The following is a 20,940-nucleotide window of genomic DNA, read 5'->3' on the forward strand; positions in this document are numbered from 1 at the left end:
TGGCTAATTAAAACCAGATGAAATGCAGGTTTGAAGTCAGCAGCCACAGAACCTGTGTAATTCAGGAGTGCCCCTGTTTAAAATGATAGTATGGTAAATCTACATATGAGTAACCCTCATCAATTGTTATGCTTAAACCGTGACGAGATCACAATTAGTTTGCTACAGAAAAATAAAATAAACCGAAGTACCTAGTACACTATTTGTGAACTACGATGCAAAACTGAGAGAAAAAAACCATGACACACAGGAAATGCATCAAGCATTACACATCATATGGTGCATAAAGTATAGGTGTATGAGGACACAATCAATTGTATGAATCATCTATACATGACTAACTGTTACAGATTTGCAGGAAGAGTAGACAACCGGTGAAAACACAATCACATAAGAATAGCTGTACAGACAGGTGAGAGAATACAAATTACTATTTACATGTGACCCACCCTAGGGCATTGAGACTGTTAAAATAAATTTGTATCCCTACCATCTACAAAACGCAATAGTGCCTGGATAATATTGGTCACAGCTGTCATTTTTTAATATTTGTTCTTTAATGTGATGCAACAATTGCACAATTATAACCGGATACAAAAATGAAAGGGAATAAAAAACTTCCATACAGCTTGTATTCCATGTCTAGTATGCATGAGGTGCACTTATTGGTATGCGGTCAATTAGCCGGCTGTTGGGTTCCTGGCAGTCAGGATACTGATGCTGGAATCCCGACACCAGCTGAAATGCCGACGGTCAAAATGCCGCCTGCAGCCCGGAATCCCCACTTGGGTGTTGGGCCACGCCACCACCAGTCGGGGAATAGATTAGTGTGGCGGCCTAAGGTCACCACCGGCCCGAAGCATGGCGAGCGCAGCGAGCCCGCGAGGGAACACGCTGCGCTCGCCGCCGGTATTCCAGCAGTCGGGTCTTCTGACCGCCAGGATCTCGACAGCCGGGATATCATACTGATTCCGATTTGGTTTACTGCTGCTTTCCAGTTTAAGAGCATGTACCTGTGAGAAAGTCCTGGATGGCAGCAATTAAGGGTTCTCCATTGCGAGGTGTTACCAGGTTAGCTTTAGTCTGAAAGAGTAAAATACAGTCATATGGGATTTAAGATATGTTCCCACCTTGAACCTCAATTTTTTTAATCAAACAGAGATACTGTATTAAAAACTATGAAGGAAAATAGTATCCAAGCAAAGGGCCCCATACACTTACGAGACATGTCCGTCTGACATGTCGCAGGCGATCACCCCGGCAGCCTCACGGGGGGCAGGCTCGCCAAAGATACATCGTATGCTGTCCTTTAACATACGATGTATCTTGGGTGATCCTGGGCAATCCCAGCCATGCCTGCGGGGTCAGACATGATTGAATGTGCAGCACATTCAATCTGGAGGATCCGATCCGATGTTCACGGGAACGCGCATCGGATCGGAAACAGCTCCAAAATGCCTGATTTCATCCGATATATCGGGCCGAATGCCCGATATCGGGCATTATCGTCCTAGTGTATGGGGCCCTTTACATATGTGATCTAGTCACCAGCCAGGCCAAGCATATTTATTATACCTGCAGTATTATAGAGGGAATAAAAACACTTGTCTAAATCCAGTCTATAATCAATTTATTTTTCTTTAAATATATATTAAACTACTTAGGGACATATCATTCTGCACATAAAAGTCATGTCTAATATACGTCCACTTCTTTACAAAGAAATGAATGAAGTGCCTGCCAGAGACTCATGGGAGTACTAAATTTAAAGGAAGTCATATTTCATCAAAACATTCAATTGAAAGTTTAAGTACCTTCCAAAAACACTTCATTCTTAACACGAAAGAGGTTGCATGAAAAAACACTTACTCCCATCAATACATAAGCTTCTGCTTTTGCTTCTTCTGTCTGGGGGAGATGAAGGTTCATTTCATCCCCATCAAAATCAGCATTGTAAGGTGTGCAGACACATTCATTGAAGCGGAATGTTCTATGCGGTTTGACCCTGGCCTGCATGGAGTAGAGTTGATGTTATTTATTTCAAGTTCAAATGAGAACACAATTTTTTTAACTTGTCATTTGACCAATGATCATAACATAAATGTTTGTACTTCTTGAAAATAAAATGTACCATACAGATTTGTCCTCCTACATCCAGTCTCAATGTGCCATGCAGCACGAGATGCCTGGTGTGAGTGAATCAACAGGTGCTGCTCAACTCTGCTAGCGTTGTGCATCTTTTTGCGCCAAAAAATAAGATTTTACTCACCGGTAAATCTATTTCTCGTAGTCCGTAGTGGATGCTGGGGACTCCGTAAGGACCATGGGGAATAGACGGGCTCCGCAGGAGACTGGGCACTCTAAAGAAAGATTTAGTACTACCTGGTGTGCACTGGCTCCTCCCTCTATGCCCCTCCTCCAGACCTCAGTTAAGGAAACTGTGCCCGGAAGAGCTGACAGTACAAGGAAAGGATTTTTGGAATCCAGGGTAAGACTCATACCAGCCACACCAATCACACCGGACAACTTGTGATAACATACCCAGTTAACAGTATGAACAACAAACAAGCATCACTCAACTGATGCCACATAACATAACCCTTTAGTAAGCAATAATTATATACACGTATTGCAGAAAGTCCGCACTTGGGACGGGCGCCCAGCATCCACTACGGACTACGAGAAATAGATTTACCGGTGAGTAAAATCTTATTTTCTCTAACGTCCTAGTGGATGCTGGGGACTCCGTAAGGACCATGGGGATTATACCAAAGCTCCCAAACGGGCGGGAGAGTGCGGATGACTCTGCAGCACCGAATGGGCAAACACAAGGTCCTCCTCAGCCAGGGTATCAAACTTGTAGAATTTTGCAAATGTGTTTGAACCGGACCAAGTAGCAGCTCGGCAAAGCTGTAATGCCGAGACCCCTCGGGCAGCCGCCCAAGAAGAGCCCACCTTTCTTGTGGAATGGGCTTTCACTGATTTTGGATGCGACAATCCAGCCGCAGAATGAGCCTGCTGAATCGTGCCACAGATCCAGCGAGCAATAGTTTGCTTTGAAGCAGGAGCACCCAGCTTGTTGGATGCATACAGGACAAACAGCGAGTCAGTCTTCCTGACTCCAGCCGTTCTGGTCACATAAATCTTCAAAGCCCGGACTACGTCAAGCAACTTGGAATCCTCCAAGTCACAAGTAGCCGCAGGCACCACAATAGGTTGGTTCAAATGAAAGGATGACACCACCTTTGGCAGAAATTGCGGACGAGTCCGCAATTCTGCCCTATCCATATGGAAAACCAGATAGGGGCTTTTACATGACAAAGCCGCCAATTCTGACACACGCCTAGCCGAAGCTAAGGCCAACAGCATGACCACTTTCCACGTGAGATACTTTAGCTCCACGGTCTTAAGTGGCTCAAACCAGTGGGATTTCAGGAAACTCAACACCACGTTAAGATTCCAAGGTGCCACAAAAGGGGGCTAAATATGCAGCACTCCCTTAACAAACGTCTGAACCTCAGGCAGTGAAGCCAGTTCTTTTTGAAAGAAAATAGATAGGGCCGAAATCTGGACCTTTATGGACCCTAATTTTAGGCCCATAGTCACTCCTGACTGTAGGAAGTGCAGGAATCGACCCAGCTGGAATTCCTCTGTAGGGGCCTTCCTGGCCTCACACCAAGCAACATATTTTCGCCATATACGGTGATAATGCTTTGCTGTCACATCCGTCCTAGCCTTTATCAGCGTAGGAATAACTTCATCCGGAATGCCTTTTTCCGCTAGGATCCGGCGTTCAACCGCCATGCCGTTAAACGCAGCCGCGGTAAGTCTTGGAACCGACAGGGCCCTTGTTGCAACAGGTCCTGTCTGAGAGGCAGAGGCCATGGGTCCTCTGTGAGCATTTCTTGCAATTCCGGGTACCAAGTCCTTCTTGGCCAATCCGGAACAATGAGTATTGTTCTCACTCCTCTTTTTCTTACAATTCTCAGCACCTTTGGTATGAGAGGAAGAGGGGAAAACACATAGACCGACTGGAACACCCACGGTGTTACTAGTGCGTCCACAGCTATCGCCTGAGGGTCCCTTGACCTGGCGCAATACCTTTTTAGCTTTTTGTTGAGACGGGACGCCATCATGTCCACCTGTGGCAGTTCCCATCGATTTGCAATCTGCGTGAAGACTTCTTGATGAAGTCCCCACTCTCCCGGGTGGAGGTCGTGCCTGCTGAGGAAGTCTGCTTCCCAGTTGTCCACTCCCGGAATGAACACTGCTGACAGTGCTAGTACGTGATTCTCCGCCCAACGAAGAATCCTGGTGGCTTCTGCCATTGCCACCCTGCTTCTTGTGCCGCCCTGGCGGTTTACATGGGCCACTGCAGTGATGTTGTCTTACTAAATCAGCACTGGTTGGTTTCGAAGCAGAGGCTCCGCTTGACTCAGGGCGTTGTATATGGCCCTTAGTTCCAGGATATTGATGTGCAGACAAGTCTCCTGACTTGACCACAGCCCCTGGAAGTTTCTTCCCTGAGTGACTGCCCCCCATCCTCGGAGGCTTGCATCCGTGGTCACCAAGACCCAGTCCTGTATGCCGAACCTGCGGCCCTCGAGGAGGTGAGCACTTTGCAGCCACCACAGAAGAGACACCCTGGCCCTGGGGGACAGGGTGATCAGCCGATGCATCTGAAGATGCGATCCGGACCACTTGTCCAACAGATCCCACTGAAAGATCCTCGCATGGAACCTGCCGAAGGGCATGGCTTCGTATGACGCCACCATCTTTCCCAGGACTCGCGTGCAGTGATGCACCGATACCTGTTTTGGTTTTAGGAGGTCTCTGACCAGAGTCACGAGCTCTTGAGCCTTCTCCTCCGGGAGAAACACCTTTTTCTGGTTTGTGTCCAGAATCATGCCCAGGAAGGGCAGACGTGTCGTAGGAATCAGCTGCGACTTTGGAATATTCAGAATCCAGCCGTGCTGTCGCAACACTTCCTGAGAGTGTGCTACGCTGATCAGCAACCGCTCCCTGGACCTCGCCTTTATGAGGAGATCGTCCAAGTATGGGATAATTTTAACCCCTTGCTTCCGAAGGAGCACCATCATTTCCGCCATCACCTTGGTAAATATTCTCGGTGCCGTGGACAGGCCAAACGGAAACGTCTGGAATTGGTAATGACAGTCCTGTACCACAAACCTGAGGTACTCCTGATGAGGTGGATAAATGGGGACATGCAAGTATGCATCCTTGATATCCAGAGACACCATAAAATCCCCTTCCTCCAGGCTTGCAATGACCGCTCTGAGCGATTCCATCTTGAACTTGAATTTCTTCAGATAAATATTCAGGGATTTTAAAGTCAAAATGGGTCTGACCGAACCGTCCGGTTTCGGTACCACAAACATGGTGGAATAGTAACCCCTTCCCTGTTGAAGGAGGGGAACCTTCACTACCACCTGCTGGAGATATAGCTTGTGAATTGCTGCCAACACTACCTCCCTTTCCATGGGGGAAGCTGGCAAGGCCGATTTTAGGTAACGGTGAGGGGGCGTCACCTTGAATTCCAGCTTGTATCCCTGAGACACAATTTGTATAGCCCAAGGATCCACCCGTGAGCGAACCCACTGGTGGCTGAAATTTCGGAGACGCGCCCCCACCACTCCTGGCTCCGCCTGTGGAGCCCCAGCGTCATGCGGTGGATTTAGTGGAAGCCGGGGAGGACTTTTGTTCCTGTGAACTAGCTGCCTGGTGCAGCTTTTTTCTCTACCCCTGCCTCTGGCAAGAAAGGATGCACCTCTGACTTTCTTGCTTTTTTGTGAACAAAAGGACTGCATTTGGTAATACGGTGCTTTCTTAGGCTGTGAGGGAATATATGGCAAGAAATTTGACTTCCCAGCCGTAGCTGTGGAAACTAGGTCCGAGAGACCGTCCCCAAACAATTCCTCACCCTTATAAGGTAACACCTCCATGTGTTTTTTAGAGTCGGCATCACCTGTCCATTGCCGAGTCCATAGGACCCTTCTGGCAGAAATCGACATTGCGTTTATTCTAGAGCCCAGCAGGCAAATGTCCCTCTGGACATCCCGCATATATAGGACAGCGTCTTTGATATGTCCTAGGGTCAGTAAAATAGTCTCCCTGTCCAGGGTATCTAACTCCTCAGACAGAGTATCTGTCCATGCTGCTACAGCACTACACATCCAAGCCGAAGCAATTGCTGGCCTCAGAAGAGTACCAGAATGTGTATAAACAGACTTCAGGATACCTTCCTGCTTCCTATCCGCAGGATCCTTTAGGGCGGCCGTATCCTGTGACGGCAGGGCCACCTTCTTAGATAAGCGTGTCAACGCTTTGTCTACCCTAGGGGAGGATTCCCAGCGTAACCTATCCGTTGGCGGGAAAGGATACGCCATAAGTAATCTTTTGGAAATCAGTACTTTCCTATCAGGGGAATCCCACGCTTTTTCACATAACTCATTTAATTCATGTGAAGGGTGAAAAGTCACTTCTTGCTTTTTCTCCCCAAACATATAAACCCTCTTGTCAGGGACAGGGTTTTCCTCCGATATGTGCAATACATCCTTCATTGCTATAATCATGTATCGGATGGCTTTAGTCATTTTAGGCTGCAACTTTGCATCATCGTCATCGACACTGGAGTCAGAATCCGTGTCGACATCTGTGTCAACCAACTGGGATAGTGGGCGCTTTTGAGACCCTGACGGCCTCTGAGCTGTAGAATGAGACATGGGTTGAGACCCTGACTGATTATCCAACCTTTTATGCAAGGAGCTTACGTTATCATTTAACACCATCCAATCAGGTGTCGGCGGCGACACCACATTCACTTGCACTTGTTCTGCCTCCACGTAACCGTCCTCGTCAAACATGTCGACACAAACGTACCGACACACTGCACACACACAGGGAATGCTCTAATTGAGGACAGGACCCCACAAGGCCTTTTGGGGAGACAGAGAGAGAGTATGCCAGCACGCACCCCAGCGCTATGTAACCCAGGGATTACACAGTAACTTAGTGTTTACCCAGTAGCTGCTGTTTATGATAATTTGCGCCTAAATTTATGTGCCCCCCCCCCCCCCCCTCTCTTTTTACCCTTTTTCTACCTTGATACTGCAGGGGAGAGCCTGGGGAGCTTCCTCTCAGCGGAGCTGTGGAGAGAAAATGGCGCTGGTTAGTGCTGAGGAAGAAGGCCCCGCCCCCTCAGCGGCGGTCTTCTGTCCCGGGTCTGTGTAAATAAAATGGCGGGGGCTCGTACATATATAGAGTGCCCAACTGTATATATGTGTCTTTTTGCCAAGAGGTATCCTAATTGCTGCCCAGGGCGCCGCCCCCCCCCCCCCTGCGCCCTGCACCCTACAGTGACCGGAGTGTGTGGGTAGTGTGGGCGCAATGGCGCACAGCTGCAGTGCTGTGCGCTACCTCATGTGAAGACAAGTCTTCTGCCGCCGATTTCGATGTCTTCTTGCTTCTGCCGGCTTCTGACTTCTGGCTCTGCGAGGGGGATGGCGGCGTGGCTCCGGGAATGGACGACCTAGGTTAAAATCCTGTGTTCGAACCCTCTGGAGCTAATGGTGTCCAGTAGCCTAAGAAGCGCAACCTAGCCGCAGTTAGTAGGTTTGCTTCTCTCCCCTCAGTCCCTCGTAGCAGAGAGTCTGTTGCCAGCAGAGGCTCTCTGAAAATAAAAAACCTAGCTAAAATACTTTCTTATTAGCAAGCTCAGGAGAGCTCACTAAAAGCACCCAGCTCTGGCCGGGCACAGATTCTAACTGAGTTCTGGAGGAGGGGCATAGAGGGAGGAGCCAGTGCACACCAGGTAGTACTAAATCTTTCTTTAGAGTGCCCAGTCTCCTGCGGAGCCCGTCTATTCCCCATGGTCCTTACGGAGTCCCCAGCATCCACTAGGACGTTAGAGAAATGTGTCTTAGTCTCAACACAGTGCAGCTAGGATGCACAAAGACTGTGCTGAGTAATTTGATAGGACACTTGGATATCTGTGTGTGACAATCTGTATCGGTGAAGCACAACTGAACCTTGCATAGAGAAAAACAGCAGCCGTGCATCATAACACTTTGTACACAGATTCAGAGACTCAGTCGTACACAGATATACAAGTGTCATATACCAAATTAATCAGCACAGTCTCCTGGTGCGTCCTAGCCACATAATTTTGCGATTTAGACGCATTTTCGGTAAAAAAAATGACAGCCGCTAGCAGAGTGCACTGAGAAGGGCTGTTTGGCGTGACTGCTGCAATGAGGTATTAGGACACATCTGTATGAAGGAGTCATTAGAGCCTTGCCAGAAGAAAATAGTTTGAAGTACATATATTCAGTAAAAAAAATCCCCCAAAACATATATTAACTGGAACACAATAGATTAAAATATTACAGTTACAATAAAGGCTTAAGTCTTAGTAGATTTAATATACTATCCTGAAACCAGATGAATAGTGGCACGGACAAACAGTCCGTGTGAGCATTTAGCGTGTCACTCACTATGTGAGCCATGATGCTGAGCTTGTGCAGGGATGGCTGTCTGTTAAAGAGAACAATATCTCCATCTATGAGGTGCCTCTCCACTGTGTCTCCGTATCTCAGTTCCTGAGCAATCTTCTCGCGGTTACCGTACTTCAGGAACCTGCCAGAGCAAGGTGGAAGATTCGTTTTTTTCTGAAATAATTTCATGAACACACATATGCAGAATGTATTGTTTTTTCCTAACAAAGGTTTATTTTACTTTGTAGTAAATGCAGAAATTACAATCACCTCACTTTTAAAGAGCTACACAATGTAGCTCATGTGACCAAGCTACATACATAGAACAGCGATGCCTGAACTTATCAGCTATACAGTTGTGGAAAAATATATTCCTAAGGTGCCTATGGGGCTCTTGCAGTTATTTATGGCAGAGGACGAAAATAAATAAAGAGAATTAACATTAACATGGCGTCAGAAAGAAAGCACTAACAAGTTGGACTCTCTTGAGAATGCCGTGAAGGAGGATTGTAGGTGACAGTCCAGAGGACTCTGGCTAGGGGTTCCTAAGAACGTGGTCATCCACTTTTGGACACAAATCCGTTTGTCCAGACCACAACCAACACAATGGGGTATATGCAATTGCGGTCGAATTGCCGCAAATGTCAAAAAACGGGGCATTTTCGACACAAAAAAAAAAAAAATTCGACAATGCAATACAGTACTTTTCGACAAAGAAAACGGACGTTTCAGATTCGACTTTTTGAAATTCGACATGTCTGCAATGGTAAAAATGCGGCTTTTCGACAAAAGTATATTCAATTGAAGAATGTCAATTCGACAACAGTGCTTTTCGACAGTCATTTTGTCAATTTCAGTCCGCCTCATTTTGCTGGCGGAATCTAATACAAAAATTTAAAAACATGTTTTTTTGTGTGTTTTTTTTGTTGCTAATAGCATATCTATTTATATTAGAAGGGATTATCTACTTGGTTTGTCTATTAGGAGCCACAAGTATTATTTATATATTTTTTAAAAGAATATATATTTTATTTTTTACTGACTAAAATAATATGGAGAGATCAGAGCATGTTTTTTTAGTGGGAAGGGGTGGGAATGGGTTAAAAATCACGAAAAAAAAATGTGTGGGGTCCCCCCTCCTAAGCATAACCAGCCTCGGGCTCTTTGAGCCGGTCCTGGTTGTAAAAATACGGGGGGGGGGGGGGAATTGATAGGGGATCCCCTGTATTTTTACAACCAGCACCGGGCTCTGCGTCCGTTCCTGATCAAAAAAATACGGGGGACAAAAAGCATAGGGGTCCCCTGTATTTTTTAACACCAGCACCAGGCTCCACTAGCTGGAGAGATAATGCCACAGCCGGGGGACACTTTTATACTGGTCCCTGCGGCCGTGGCATTAAATCCCCAACTAGTCACCCCTGGACGGGGTACCCTGGAGGAGTGGGGACCCCTTAAATCAAGGGGTCCCCCCCTCCAACCACCCAAGGGCCAGGGGTGAAGCCCGAGGCTGTCCTCCCCATCCAAGGGCTGCGGATGGGGGGCTGATAGCCTTGTGTCAAATAAAAGAATATTGTTTTTTGTAGCAGAACTACAAGTCCCAGCAAGCCTCCCCTGCAAGCTGGTACTTGGAGAACCACAAGTACCAGCATGCGGGAGGGAAACGGGCCTGCTGGTAACTGTAGGTCTACTGCAAAAATAAGATTTTACTCACCGGTAAATCTATTTCTCGTAGTCCGTAGTGGATGCTGGGTACTCCGTAAGGACCACGGGGAATAGACGGGCTCCGCAGGAGACTGGGCACTTCTTTAAAGAAAAGATTAGGTACTACATCTGGTGTGCACTGGCTCCTCCCTCTATGCCCCTCCTCCAGACCTCAGTTAGGGAAACTGTGCCCGGAAGAGCTGACATTACAAGGAAAGGATTCGGAATCCAGGGTAAGACTCATACCAGCCACACCAATCACACCGTACAACTCGTGATAACTATACCCAGTTTACAGTATGAACAACAACTGAGCCTCATGAAACTGATGGCTCAGAACAAAAAACCCTATAGTTAAGCAATAACTATATACAAGTATTGCAGAATTCCGCACTTGGGACGGGCTCCCAGCATCCACTACGGACTACGAGAAATAGATTTACCGGTGAGTAAATTCTTATTCTCTCTGACGTCCTAGTGGATGCTGGGTACTCCGTAAGGACCATGGGGATTATACCAAAGCTCCCAAACGGGCGGGAGAGTGCGGATGACTCTGCAGCACCGAATGAGCAAACTCAAGGTCCTCCTCAGCCAGGGTATCAAACTTGTAAAATTTTGCAAACTTGTTTGATCCCGACCAGGTAGCAGCTCGGCAAAGTTGTAAAGCCGAGACCCCTCGGGCAGCCGCCCAAGAAGAGCCCACCTTCCTCGTGGAATGGGCTTTGACTGATTTAGGATGCGGCAGTCCAGCCGTAGAATGTGCAAGTTGAATCGTGCAACAGATCCAGCGAGCAATAGTCTGCTTAGAAGCAGGAGCACCCAGCTTGTTGGGTGCATGCAGGATAAACAGCGAGTCAGTTTTTCTGATTCTAGCCGTCCTGGAAACATAGATTTTCAGGGCCCGGACTACATCCAGCAGCTTGGAAGCCTCTAAGTCCCGAGTAGCCGCAGGCACTACAATAGGTTGGTTCAAATGAAACGCTGATACCACCTTAGGGAGAAATTGGGGACGAGTCCTCAATTCTGCCCTGTCCATATGGAAGATCAGATAGGGGCTCTTACATGACAAAGCTGCCAATTCTGACACCCGCCTAGCCGAAGCCAAGGCCAAAAGCATGACCACTTTCCACGTGAGATATTTCAACTCCACGGTCTGAAGTGGCTCAAACCAATGTGATTTTAGGAAATCCAACACAACGTTGAGATCCCAAGGTGCCACTGGAGGCACAAAAGGGGGCTGAATATGCAGCACTCCCTTAACAAACGTCTGAACTTCAGGCAGTGAAGCCAGTTCTTTTTGAAAGAAAATAGACAGGGCCGAAATCTGGACTTTAATGGATCCCAATTTTAGGCCCATAGTCACTCCTGACTGTAGGAAGTGCAGAAATCGACCCAGCTGAAATTCTTCTGTTGGGGCCTTCATAGCCTCACACCAAGCAACATATTTTCGCAATATGCGGTGATAATGTTTTGCTGTCACATCCTTCCTAGCTTTTATCAGCGTAGGAATGACTTCAACCGGAATGCCCTTTGCCATCAGGATCCGGCGTTCAACCGCCATGCCGTCAAATGCAGCCGCGGTAAGTCTTGGAACAGACAGGGCCCCTGCTGTAGCAGGTCCTGTCGGAGCGGCAGAGGCCAAGGGTCCTCTGAGATCATTTCTTGTAGTTCCGGGTACCAAGTTCTTCTTGGCCAATCCGGAACGATGAGTATAATTCTTACTTCTCTCTTTCTTATTATCCTCAGTACCTTTGGTATGAGAGGAAGAGGAGGGAACACATAAACCGACTGGTACACCCACGGTGTCACTAGAGCGTCCACAGCTATCGCCTGAGGGTCCCTTGACCTGGCGCAATATCTTTTTAGCTTTTTGTTGAGGCGGGACGCCATCATGTCCACCTGTGGCCTTTCCCAACGATTTACAATCAGCTGGAAGACTTCTGGATGAAGTCCCCACTCTCCCGGGTGGAGGTCGTGCCTGCTGAGGAAGTCTGCTTCCCAGTTGTCCACTCCAGGAATGAACACTGCTGACAGTGCTATCACGTAATTTTCCGCCCATCGGAGAATCCTTGTGGCTTCTGCCATCGCCATCCTGCTTCTTGTGCCGCCCTGTCGGTTTACATGGGCAACCGTCGTGATGTTGTCTGACTGAATCAGCACCGGCTGGTTTTGAAGCAGGGGTTTTGCCTGACTTAGGGCATTGTAAATGGCCCTTAGTTCCAGAATGTTTATGTGTAGGGAAGCCTCCTGACTCGACCATTGTCCTTGGAAGTTTCTTCCCTGAGTGACTGCCCCCCAACCTCGGAGGCTTGCATCCGTGGTCACCAGGACCCAGTCCTGTATGCCGAATCTGCGGCCCTCGAGTAGATGAGCACTCTGCAGCCACCACAGCAGAGACACCCTGGCCCTCGGGGATCAGCCGATGCATCTGAAGATGCGATCCGGACCACTTGTCTAACAGATCCCACTGAAAGATCCGTGCATGGAACCTGCCGAATGGAATTGCCTCGTAAGAAGCTACCATCTTTCCCAGGACTCGCGTGCAGTGATGCACCGACACCTGTTTTGGTTTTAGGAGGTCTCTGACCAGAGATGACAACTCCTTGGCCTTCTCCTCCGGGAGAAACACCTTCTTCTGTTCTGTGTCCAGAATCATACCCAGGAACAGCAGACGCGTCGTAGGAACCAGCTGCGACTTCGGGATATTCAGAATCCAGCCGTGCTGTTGTAGCACTTCCTGAGATAGTGCTACTCCGACCAACAACTGCTCCCTGGACCTCGCCTTTATAAGGAGATCGTCCAAGTACGGGATAATTACAACTCCCTTCTTTCGAAGGAGTATCATCATTTCGGCCATTACTTTGGTAAATACCCTCGGTGCCGTGGACAGACCAAACGGCAACGTCTGGAATTGGTAATGGCAGTCCTGTACCACAAAACGGAGGTACACCTGGTGAGGTGGGTAAATGGGGACATGTAGGTAAGCATCCTTGATGTCCAGTGATACCATGTAATCCCCCTCTTCCAGGCTTGCAATAACCGCCCTGAGCGATTCCATTTTGAACTTGAACTTCCTTATATAAGTGTTCAAGGATTTCAAATTTAGAATGGGTCTCACCGAACCGTCTGGTTTTGGTACCACAAACATTGTGGAATAGTAACCCCGTCCCTGTTGAAGGAGGGGAACTTTGATTATCACCTGCTGGAGGCACAGCTTGTGAATTGCCGCCAGTACTACCTCCCTGTCCTGGGGAGTAGCTGGCAAGGCTGATTTGAGGTAACGGCGAGGGGGAGACGTCTCGAACTCCAGCTTGTATCCCTGAGATACCACTTGTAGAACCCAGAGATCCACCTGTGAGCGAACCCACTGGTCGCTGAAGTTCCGGAGACGGGCCCCCACCGCACCTGGCTCCACATGTGGAGCCCCAGTGTCATGCAGTGGACTTAGTGGAAGCAGGGGAGGATTTTTGTTCTTGGGAACTGGCTGTATGGTGCAGCTTTTTCCCTCTACCCCTGCCTCTGGGCAGAAAGGACGCGCCTCTAACCCGCTTGCCTTTCTGAGGCCGAAAGGACTGTACTTGATAATACGGTGCTTTCTTAGGCTGTGAGGGAACCTGAGGTAAAAAAGCCGACTTCCCAGCTGTTGCTGTGGATACGAGGTCCGAAAGACTGTCCCCAAACAATTCCTCACCCTTATAAGGCAAAATTTCCATGTGCCTTTTAGAATCAGCATCACCTGTCCACTGCCGAGTCCATAATACTCTCCTGGCAGAAATGGACATCGCATTAATTCTAGATGCCAGCCGGCAAATGTCCCTCTGTGCATCTCTCATATATAAGACTACGTCTTTAATATGCTCTATGGTTAGCAATATAGTGTCCCTGTCAAGGGAATTAATGTCATCAGACAGGGAATCAGACCATGCTGCTGCAGCACTACACATCCATGCTGAAGCAATAGCAGGTCTCAGTATAGTACCTGAGTGTGTATACCCAGACTTCAGGATAGCCTCCTGCTTTCTATCTGCAGGCTCCTTTAAGGCGGCCGTATCCTGAGACGGCAGTGCCACCTTTTTTGATAATCGTGTGAGCGCCTTGTCCACCTTAGGGGATGTCTCCCAGCGTAACCTATCCGTTGGCGGGAAAGGGTACGCCATTAGTAACCACTTAGAAATTACTAGTTTCTTATCTGGGGAACTTCACGCTTCTTCACACAATTCATTTAACTCATCAGATGGGGGAAAAGTCACTGGCTGCTTTTTCTCCCCAAACATAATACCCTTTTTTGTGGTAACCGGGTTAATGTCAGAAATGTGCAACACATTTTTCATTGCCGTAATCATGCATCGGATGGCCCTAGTGGATTGTATATTTGTCTCATCCTCGTCGACACTGGAGTCAGACTCCTTGTCGACATCTGTGTCTGCCATCTGAGGTAGCGGGCGTTTTTGAGCCCCTGACGGCCTCTGAGATGCCTGGGCAGGCGCGGGCTGAGATGCCGGCTGTCCCAAAGCTGCGTCATCGAACCTTTTATGCAAGGAGTTGACACTGTCGGTTAATACCTTCCACATATCCATCCACTCAGGTGTCGGCCCCGCAGGGGGCGACATCACACTTATCGGCACCTGCTCCGCCTCCACGTAAGCGTCCTCATCAAACATGTCGACACAACCGTACCGACACACCGCACACACACACAGGGAATGCTCTGACTGAGGACAGGACCCCACAAAGTCCTTTGGGGAGACAGAGAGAGTATGCCAGCACACACCAGAGCGCTATATAACAGAGGGATAGACACTATACACAAAGTGAATTTTCCCCCTATAGCTGCTTATATCACAATTTGCGCCTAAATTTATGTGCCCCCCCTCTTTTTTTACCCTTTCTGTAGTGTATACTGCAGGGGAGAGCCTGGGGAGCGTCCTTCCAGCAGAGCTGTGAAGAGAAAATGGCGCTGGCTGTGCTGAGGGAGATAGCCCCGCCCCTTCAACGGCGGGCTTCTCCCGCTTTTTATATCGTTAATGGCGGGGGTTTCTGCACATATACAGTGTTAAACAATGTATTATGTGCTTTTTATTGCCAAAAGGTACATTAATTGCAGCCCAGGGCGCCCCCCCCAGCGCCCTGCACCCACCAGTGACCGGAGCGTGTGGTGTGCTGTGGGAGCAATGGTGCACAGCTGCAGTGCTGTGCGCTACCTTATTGAAGACCGAAGTCTTCAGCCGCCGATTTCCTCCGGTTTCTTCCGTCTTCTGGCTCTGCAAGGGGGGCGGCGGCGCGGCTCCGGGAACGGACGATCGAGCTCGGGCCCTGTGTTCGATCCCTCTGGAGCTAATGGTGTCCAGTAGCCTAGAAGCACAAGCTAGCTCCAAGCAGGTAGGTTTGCTTCTCTCCCCTAAGTCCCACGTAGCAGTGAGACTGTTGCCAGCAGATCTCACTGAAAATAAAATACCTAACAAATACTTTTCTTTCTAGGAAGCTCAGGAGAGCCCCTAGAGTACATCCAGCTCTGGCCGGGCACAGATTCTAACTGAGGTCTGGAGGAGGGGCATAGAGGGAGGAGCCAGTGCACACCAGATGTAGTACCTAATCTTTTCTTTAAAGAAGTGCCCAGTCTCCTGCGGAGCCCGTCTATTCCCCATGGTCCTTACGGAGTACCCAGCATCCACTAGGACGTCAGAGAAAAAAAATACCCAAATAAAAACAGTACACGCACACCGTGAAAGTAAAACTTTATTACATACATGCACACCAACATACATACACACATACCTACCTATGTTCACACGAGGTTCGGTCCACTTCTCCAAGTAGAATCCACGGTGTACCTGAAAATAAAATTATACTCACCAAAATCCAGTGTAGATCTGTCCTCTTCTGTTTTGTAATCCACGTACTTGGCAAAAAAACAAATCGCATTACCCGGACCACGCACTGAAAGGGGTCCCATGTTTACACATGGGAACCCTTTCCCTGAATGCCGGGACCCCCCGTGACTCCTGTCACAGAGGGTCCCTTCAGCCAATCAGGAAGCGCCACGTCGTGGCACTCTCCTGATTGGCTGTGCGCGTCTGAGCTGTCAGACAGCACATTGCACAGCCGCTCCATTATCTTCAATGGTGGGAACTTTGCGGTCAGCAGTGAGGTCACTCGCGGTCAGTGCGTGGTCCGGGTAAATGCGTTTTCTTTTTTTGCCAAGTACGTGGCTGTGCACTGCCCACACACTGCCATGCTTGCTCCCTGTGACCCGGACAGGCTGCAGCCCCGCAAAACAATTATGTTGCGGAGCTTCCTGGCCAGGCACACATGGGAGCAGTCACCTGACCCGCAGCAGATGCAACAGCCCCACCCACGACCCCACAGGTCTGGTGGTAGTGACAGAAGGAGAGTCCATGAGAGGGAGGGAGAGCAGGTGAAGTGACAGGAGGGAGGGACAGGATAAGTGACATAGGGGCAGGAGAAGGAACAAAAGAAATGACAGAAGGGGGGTCCAGAAGTGGTGATAGGAGGGGAGGGCAGGAGCCAGGTGTAACTTGTATAATGGCAGAAAAAAATTATTCCAATAGTATTCTGGTAAATGGCAACCAGGGCCAGCACAACCGGCTCAGCAAGGACATGCATTGCAGGGAGACACAGGGCTGGATTGGCGCTCTCCCCACTCTGCTACACTGCTGTTCTTGATGGCTGCTGCTGTGCCTGTCAAAACTGTATGACAGGCAGCAGTGACGGCAGCATGAAGTGCAGCGCCCTGTGTCAGGTCCCTCCTTTCTCAAGCTGTATAACAGTTAGCGGTACCGGTAGAGCAGCAGTATCCAATCCACCCGCTGATCTCCCGTGTAAGTACCACACTTAATTCCTCTCAATACTCCCCCCCCCCCCTCCTTTGTAAATTATGTGTAGAAGCGGTGCTACTTCTGGGTGCATTATTTGTGTAAATGGAATTACTACTGTGGGCATTAGGTGTACAAGGAACACTACTGTGTAGTGTAACATGAATAAGGGGCACTACTGTGTGTCATAATGTGAACAAGGGACAGCACTATTTTGTGCAAAATGAATCATGGGCACAACGTGCGGTGTAATGTGAGTAAGAGAGTGTGCTACTGTGTGGCATAATTTGAAATGTGGCTACTTGTGTGGCCACACCCTTTTTTGTGACGCGCGCCTAAGGCGTGCACTGTCCCTTTGCAAAGTATGGGAGGGACGGCACAAATGTAGTTTGCAGGGGGGCACAAAACACTTTAGCACCGGCCCTGCATACAGACATACAAAAGGGTAACGGTCTGAAAGTCCCTTCAAAATTAAAATAAGAATTTACTTACCGATAATTCTATTTCTCATAGTCCGTAGTGGATGCTGGGAACTCCGTAAGGACCATGGGGATTAGCGGCTCCGCAGGAGACTGGGCACAAAAGTAAAAGCTTTAGGACTACCTGGTGTGCACTGGCTCCTCCCCCTATGACCCTCCTCCAAGCCTCAGTTAGGATACTGTGCCCGGACGAGCGTACACAATAAGGAAGGATTTTGAATCCCGGGTAAGACTCATACCAGCCACACCAATCACACCGTACAACCTGTGATCTGAACCCAGTTAACAGCATGATAACAGAGGAGCCTCTGAAAAGATGGCTCGCAACAATAATAACCCGATTTTTGTAACAATAACTATGTACAAGTATTGCAGACAATCCGCACTTGGGATGGGCGCCCAGCATCCACTACGGACTATGAGAAATAGAATTATCGGTAAGTAAATTCTTATTTTCTCTGACGTCCTAGTGGATGCAGGGAACTCCGTAAGGACCATGGGGATTATACCAAAGCTCCCAAACGGGCGGGAGAGTGCGGATGACTCTGCAGCACCGAATGAGAGAACTCCAGGTCCTCCTCAGCCAGGGTATCAAATTTGTAGAATTTAGCAAACGTGTTTGCCCCTGACCAAGTAGCTGCTCGGCAAAGTTGTGACGCCGAGACCCCTCGGGCAGCCGCCCAAGATGAGCCCACCTTCCTTGTGGAATGGGCTTTTACAGATTTAGGCTGTGGCAGGCCTGCCACAGAATGTGCAAGCTTAATTGTACTACAAATCCAACGAGCAATAGTCTGCTTAGAAGCAGGAGCACCCAGCTTATTGGGTGCATACAGGATTAACAGCGAGTCAGATTTCCTGACTCCAGCCGTCCTGGAAACATATTTTCAGGGCCCTGACTACGTCCAGCAACTTGGAGTCCTCCAAGTCCCTAGTAGCCGCAGGCACCACAATAGGCTGGTTCAAGTGAAATGCTGAAACCACCTTAGGGAGAAATTGAGGACGAGTCCTCAATTCTGCCCTGTCCGTATGAAAAATTAGGTAAGGGCTTTTATAGGATAAAGCCGCCAATTCTGAGACACGCCTGGCTGAAGCCAGGGCTAACAACATTACCACTTTCCAAGTGAGATATTTTAAGTCCACAGTGGAGAGTGGTTCAAACCAATGTGATTTTAGGAAACCCAAAACTACATTGAGATCCCAAGGTGCCACTGGAGGCACAAAAGGAGGCTGTATATGCAGTACCCCCTTGACAAACGTCTGAACTTCAGGAACTGAAGCCAGTTCTTTCTGGAAGAAAATCGACAGGGCTGAAATTTGAACCTTAATGGACCCTAATTTTAGGCCCATAGACAGTCCTGTTTGCAGGAAATGTAGGAAACGACCCAGTTGAAATTCCTCTGTAGGGCCTTCCTGGCCTCGCACCACGCAACATATTTACGCCAAATCCGGTGATAATGTTGCACGGTTACATCCTTCCTGGCTTTGATCAGGGTAGGGATGACTTCATCCGGAATGCCTTTTTCCTTCAGGATCCGGCGTTCAACCGCCATGCCGTCAAACGCAGCCGCGGTAAGTCTTGGAACAGACAGGGTCCCTGCTGAAGCAGGTCCTTTCTTAGAGGTAGAGGCTACTTCTCTGTGAGCATCTCTTGAAGTTCCGGGTACCAAGTCCTTCTTGGCCAATCCGGAGCCACGAGTATAGTCCTTACTCCTCTCCTTCTTATGATCCTCAGTACCTTGGGTATGAGAGGCAGAGGAGGGAACACATACACTGACTGGTACACCCACGGTGTTACCAGAGCGTCCACAGCTATTGCCTGAGGGTCCCTTGACCTGGCGCAATACCTGTCCAGTTTTTTGTTGAGGCGGGACGCCATCATGTCCACCTTTGGTTTTTCCCAACGGTTCACAATCATGTGGAAGACTTCTGGGTGAAGTCCCCACTCCCCCGGATGGAGGTCGTGTCTGCTGAGGAAGTCTGCTTCCCAGTTGTCCACTCCCGGAATGAACACTGCTGACAGTGCTATCACATGATTTTCCGCACAGCGAAGAATCCTTGCAACTTCTGTCATTGCCCTCCTGCTTCTTGTGCCGCCCTGTCTGTTTACGTGGGCGACTGCCGTGATGTTGTCTGACTGGATCAGCACCGGCTGACCTTGAAGCAGAGGTCTTGCTAGGCTTAGAGCATTGTAGATGGCCCTTAGCTCCAGGATATTTATGTGGAGTGATGTCTCCAGGCTTGACCACAAGCCCTGGAAATTTCGTCCCTGTGTGACTGCTCCCCAGCCTCTCAGGCTGACATCCGTGGTCACCAGGACCCAGTCCTGAATGCCGAATCTGCGGCCCTCTAGAAGATGAGCACTCTGCAACCACCACAGGAGAGACACCCTTGTCCTTGGTGACAAGATTATCCGCTGATGCATCTGAAGAAGCGACCCGGACCATTTGTCTAGCAGATCCCACTGGAAGGTTCTTGCGTGGAATCTGCCGAATGGGATTGCTTCGTAAGAAGCCACCATCTTTCCCAGGACCCTTGTGCATTGATGCACTGAGACTTGGCCTGGTTTTAGGAGATTTCTGACTAGTTCGGATAACTCCCTGGCTTTCTCCTCCGGGAGAAACACCTTTTTCTGGACTGTGTCCAGGATCATCCCTAGGAATAGGAGTCGGGTAGTCGGGATCAGCTGAGATTTTGGAATATTGAGAATCCAACCGTGCTGGCGCAGCACTATCTGAGATAGTGCTACCCCGACTTCCAACTGTTCCCTGGATCTTGCCCTTATCAGGAGATCGTCCAAGTAAGGGATAACTAAAACTCCCTTCCTTCGAAGGAGTATCATCATTTCGGCCATTACCTTGGTAAAGACCCGGGGTGCCGTGGACAATCCAAACGGCAGCGTCTGAAACTGATAGTGACAGTTCTGTACCACAAACCTGAGGTACCCTTGGTGAGAAGGGCAAATTGGGACATGTAGGTAAGCATCTTTGATGTCCAGAGACACCATATAGTCCCCGTCTTCCAGGTTTGCAATCACTGCTCTGAGTGACTCCATCTTGAATTTGAACCTTTGTATGTAAGTGTTCAAGGATTTTAGGTTTAAAATTGGTCTCACGGAGCCGTCCGGCTTCGGTACCACAAATAGTGTGGAATAGTACCCCTTTCCCTGTTGTAGGAGGGGTACCTTGATTATCACCTGCTGGGAATACAGCTTGTGAATGGCATCCAATACTGCCTCCCTGTCTGAGGGAGACGTCGGTAAAGCAGACTTTAGAAAACGGCGAGGGGGAGACGTCTCGAATTCCAATTTGTACCCCTGAGATACCACTTGAAGGATCCAGGGGTCCACTTGCGAGTGGGCCCACTGCGCACTGAACTTCTTGAGACGGGCCCCCACCGTGTCTGATTGTAAAGCCC

General features: G+C 48.9%; 1 protein-coding gene across 2 annotated transcripts in view; it reads right to left on the minus strand.

Annotated features, from left to right (window-relative positions):
• POLR3A (RNA polymerase III subunit A) overlaps nucleotides 1–20,940 on the minus strand; it is a 229,662-nt gene that overhangs the window by 151,935 nt on the left and 56,787 nt on the right. For both annotated transcript variants that reach the window (XM_063958705.1, XM_063958706.1), the window contains exons 10-12: nucleotides 8,514–8,655; nucleotides 1,870–2,010; nucleotides 1,014–1,083 (exon numbers count right to left, since the gene is read on the minus strand). In XM_063958705.1, the coding sequence (XP_063814775.1) occupies nucleotides 1,014–1,083; nucleotides 1,870–2,010; nucleotides 8,514–8,655 (353 nt within the window). The remainder of the gene's footprint in view (nucleotides 1–1,013; nucleotides 1,084–1,869; nucleotides 2,011–8,513; nucleotides 8,656–20,940) is intronic.

The sequence above is a fragment of the Pseudophryne corroboree genome, chromosome 3, assembly GCF_028390025.1.
Source record: "Pseudophryne corroboree isolate aPseCor3 chromosome 3, aPseCor3.hap2, whole genome shotgun sequence".
NCBI classification, from domain to species: Eukaryota; Metazoa; Chordata; class Amphibia; order Anura; family Myobatrachidae; genus Pseudophryne; species Pseudophryne corroboree.